The sequence below is a fragment of the Phoenix dactylifera genome, unplaced genomic scaffold (genome assembly GCF_009389715.1).
Source record: "Phoenix dactylifera cultivar Barhee BC4 unplaced genomic scaffold, palm_55x_up_171113_PBpolish2nd_filt_p 000007F, whole genome shotgun sequence".
NCBI lineage: Eukaryota > Viridiplantae > Streptophyta > Magnoliopsida > Arecales > Arecaceae > Phoenix > Phoenix dactylifera.
In genome coordinates, this window is record NW_024067666.1 from 2,558,230 (window position 1) to 2,562,451 (window position 4,222).

The 4,222-nt window shown below is 46.0% G+C and overlaps 1 protein-coding gene across 3 annotated transcripts; it reads right to left on the reverse strand.

The window, feature by feature from the left end:
- Positions 1 to 567: 567 nt before the first annotated feature.
- On the reverse strand, positions 568 to 3,601 carry LOC113462864 (LOB domain-containing protein 36-like). 3 transcript variants are annotated; one of them, XM_039115745.1, is made up of 4 exons: positions 3,393 to 3,601; positions 2,862 to 3,028; positions 1,506 to 2,574; positions 568 to 1,150 (listed from the first exon to the last, which is right to left on the reverse strand). In XM_039115745.1, exon 3 carries the CDS (start codon positions 2,538 to 2,540, stop codon positions 1,620 to 1,622), a length of 921 nt encoding a protein of 306 aa, XP_038971673.1. In that variant the 5' UTR covers positions 2,541 to 2,574; positions 2,862 to 3,028; positions 3,393 to 3,601; the 3' UTR covers positions 568 to 1,150; positions 1,506 to 1,619. The 3 variants fall into 3 exon arrangements, with proteins under 3 accessions (XP_038971673.1, XP_026661256.2, XP_038971674.1); XM_026805455.2 differs by lacking the exon at positions 3,393 to 3,601 and having other exon boundaries at positions 2,862 to 3,377; XM_039115746.1 differs by lacking the exons at positions 568 to 1,150; positions 3,393 to 3,601 and adding an exon at positions 1,158 to 1,383 and having other exon boundaries at positions 2,862 to 3,378.
- Positions 3,602 to 4,222: the final 621 nt, after the last annotated feature.

Here is a 4,222-nt window from a genome sequence, read left to right on the forward strand (position 1 = left end):
TTCCATAACCGATCGGTATTAGGAATCTCCTAAACTCTCATAAGAGTAGTAAAGAACTCATTCTCGTTGTTAGCACAGCATAGATTTCCACAATCCAAGTAGTAAAACTTATATTAAGAACCTTCTAAGCTGTCAGAGAGAGAAAGAGGGAGGGGGAAGGGGGGATGACACAGAGAGAGAGACCCTCTGCTCACTGATACCTGACACGGTTTGGAAGCATATATATACTTCTGGTCCCGAGCTCATCTCTGTTTAAAGGGAGACGACAGTGGCAGCAGTGAGTGTTGACTTTGTTGCACTCTTAGGTGGGGGAGACCATGTGAAGGGAAGAGAAGAAGCAAATTGCACGCATCAAAAAGCCCCTTATAAGTTTCAATAACCTCTAATCAAATCTAAGTACTAATCAGTTGCAAACTCCAAAGCCATGATTTCTATCTAATATAAAAGTTCGTACACTTTCTTTGTGGGAATCTCAACTCTCTTTACTTACTGAAACGAAATAATGAACTATGCATTAACTACTAATTAAAATGAAGCTGCATTAAAAAAAGGTATTCAAACTCAAAGGAAAGAAAAAAGATGATGGAAGTTTCGCTTTGAAGACCCAAAAAGAGAGAGACAGAAAAGGCAATTTGTTACACCTAAGTTTTACAGACTAATCCCTCCGCAGGTCAGGCAGACCAGCCACAACACGGAATTAAAACAAAAAAAAAACAGCATAAAACAAATACAAAAGGGTAAACCGAAAAAAAAGGAAAATAATAGGTGAATCACCAAGGACGCAGTTACACCATGATATCCTTAAAACGAGTTAATGCACCAGATAAGGAAAAAGACTTGAAGAATAACAAAAATATAAGCCTAAAGGATGTAAAAAGGAAGGAAAAATATTATTTAAAAAGTAATAAGAGTGATAAATTTTTTTTCCTAATGAGCATAAGAACCAAGGAGTACTAATTATTTCTTTCTGTTGTGGCTGCCACAGGTGACTGCTGATGCTGCACTATTCCTTCTCTCTTTTTTTTCCCCCTTTTAAGCAATGCTGTACCACTCTTTACCATTTGCTGCTGCTGTTTTGCTGCCCCTTCTCTTTTCTCCACCTCTCTGTTTATCTCTATCAACTTTGCCTTCCAAGTGTATCTGAAACGCCCTGCGACCAGATTCACCAGTATAAAAATTTCCACCGTCAGCTTATGAACTCAACAGTGTTACACCTAATAAGGCCAAGACTCAGTACTGAAGGGTTTATGAGAAAGAGAGTGAGGGAATGATGGCCTTTCCGTCCTATTGCAGTCTTTGAATCCATAGATAGAACGCATACATCTACATTTCCTACTTCAACACAACACTCGACTGCATCAAATATCGCCACTCATGCTTTGCCTAAATAGAATTGAGAACTTATTTTACTACTGAATTTTGTCCCTTTTTATAACTTGAAAAAAATAGTGCAATCAAGAAAAGAAAATAAAGGGATATTATAGAGAGTGCTGGAGAGTTTATACCTTTGAGGAATGAGAGTTATCGAGCATTTGCCAAGGGTGGAGGGAGAAGACGAGAAGAATGGCCTAAAAATTGATAACGTTCTTGCTAAACTAGCTGAGACTGGAACTCTTTCTTCAAGACGACGGGCCCATGCCGCTGCTCCCCTCATCACTCCCAGCTCTCTGGTGCTGCGGCCGCGCCTGCCGCTGCTGCTGCCGTGGCTGCTCGGGATACTGCTGCAGGTGCTGGACTAGAAATGGAGTCTCAATTGGCTGTGGCGAGACTAGCGCCAGCCCCGGTGGCGTCCCGGGAGCCACTGCTACTGTCGCACTAACGCCTATCTGATTAAAAGCTCGGCCGTCAGTGTACCCGGTGCCGAATCTCGCAAGCTCTTGCTGCTGCTCGTAGCTCCTCAGCATCTCTTGCTCTCGAACAGCAGCCACTGCTACGGCCAGCTGCTGCGCCTCCGCCATCTGCTGCTGCTGCTCGCGCATCAGGATCTGTGGATGGTGCGGAGATGCACCGGTCCCAGCCCCAGCTGCCAAAGCCAATCCCATCCCAATCCCCATTCCCGGCACTCCGAAGGGCGGCGCAGATGATGGGGAAGCTCCCTGGAGCTGATACGGGGGATAATGGTGGGGGGCGCCAACAAGAGCAGCATGGTGGTGGTGGTGGTGGTGGGGGCCAGGGTGGGGGAGGAATGGGCTGAGGGCGGCAGGGCCAATGTACGCCGAGAGCTCCTTTTTGGCATTGTAGAGGTCATGTTGTACCTGCTTCAGCTTGTGCTGGAGAAGGGAGATGTAGCCAACACAACCATAGACCGGGTCGCGCAGGCGCGCCTCGGCCTCATAAGCGAGCGAGTTGACGGCGTCTTCTCGCTGCGCCGGCGAGAGCTCGTTCAGGAGCTTGGCCACGTTGCTCGCACCAAATATCCGGTGCACATTGGCGAACTTCTGCGGCTGGTCCGGCGGGAAGTAAGGCGCAAACACGCATCCCTGCGTGCACTTGCGCCGCAGGAACTTGCACGCGGCGCACGGCGAGTTTGACGACGACATCGCCTACCCTCCCCTCCCACCAAATTAAAGTTTCCTAAACAAGGAAAAGGAAAGAGCCAAAACTCAATCAGAACATCATCCTTAAACCTCAGAAAAAGAATAAATAAAGAAGAATAGGTTACAAGGAGAGGGCATCTTGAGGCCGTTAAAAGAGAATAATTGCACAAAAAGCTATATGGAAGCCGGCGGGCTCGCTGGAGAGATGGATATCGCTAGGGTTAGGGTTAGGGTTTCCTTTCATCATGGCCAGCGCCGGCCTTTGCCAATCCGTTCCCGGCATCCATACCTACTTTGAGAAGGCCGGGGGATCCGATTACGTACCTGTAAAAAAAAGCGGGTCTTCACTTCAACTCTAAGAAACCACTCTCCCTTCTCCTCTTTGCCCTTCTCGTCTCCGACTGGAAGAGAAATGCGAACTTCGAATCTTAGATTAAAGACTAGAGGATCGGATATCCAGACTCTACAGCCTTTCCCTTCCTTCTACAAGTCTGAAAAAAAAAACACAAAATCAAAAGTCAAAGGGCGAGCGGAAATCGTTCTGAAGACCTCGCCGGAGGAGATCTCTCGAACGATTTCGCCCGGCTGCGTCTTCAGAGAAGACCGGCGACGATGAAAGAAAGAAAGAAAGACCGAGCGAGCTAGCGATCTGTTGATGGTTTTGACACACCGAGATTTTTCTAACAAAACAATTTACTTTTCGTTTCTCTTTATGGATTAGATTAGAAGCAGCACTGTTCAGAAACAAATTAATAAAGAAGAGAGACGAAAGAAAAGAAAAGAAAAGAAAAAGAGAGAGAGAAAGAGAAGAGATAATAAGCAAAATAAAGATGGTGGAGGAAGTAGTGATTAGACCTTTGCCGCTCTAAGATCGAGCCCGCTTTGACCGGATGGATTTCCGCCTCTTTGAGAGGAGACCGGGTGGTTTCAGATCCCGACGGGAGTGGATAGAAGAAGATGAGCAGCCAATAAAAGAAATTATAACCAAAATCTTTTGAAACCAAACCGAGGACGGGAGAAGAGAAGAATAAAGATATATGGAATGAGGAGAGAAGGGCGTGACGGGGGGTTTTATTTATTTGTTCTCTTCTCCATGGCGTCGACGTCGTCTTATTATATATGCTCGGTATTTGGTAACAAGTAATGAAGGAGATTATGTATAATAATGAATGATATTATAAATTACATGAGGAAAGGCAGGTGGGAGAAATGCGATTCGCGATCCGATGCGCCACCGGGGGGAGAGCCGTCCAGATGGGGCCTCGGGATGCTCGCCGTCCGATCGGGTGCGTCCCTTCGCTTACTCCGAGCTGCTGCATGCTGAGCTTGTGACCTGTGTGGCTCGTGCGAGCTCTCTCTGTCTCTCTGCCAGCTTCTGTCTCCTTCCTTGGGACCATCCAAGTTGAATGCCTGGGGATCCCAACGTTTGAAAGAAGGCGGCTCTCGTGGACTTGGTCAAGTTCTTGGTTTAATTTCCTATTGCCTGCCTGATTTTTTTTCTTCTTTTGCACTGGGGGAAGATAGTAATTTTCTGTATTTTCTAAGGTTAAGGAGAGTTCTACCAATTGGTCCTCTTTATGACAAGGACTCATTCTGCATGAAATCGACGCATGTAAATATCTATTGTCTGTACTATGAATTTGCATTACAAGAAAAAAAATAATTGATGCATGCATCTAAGTTTC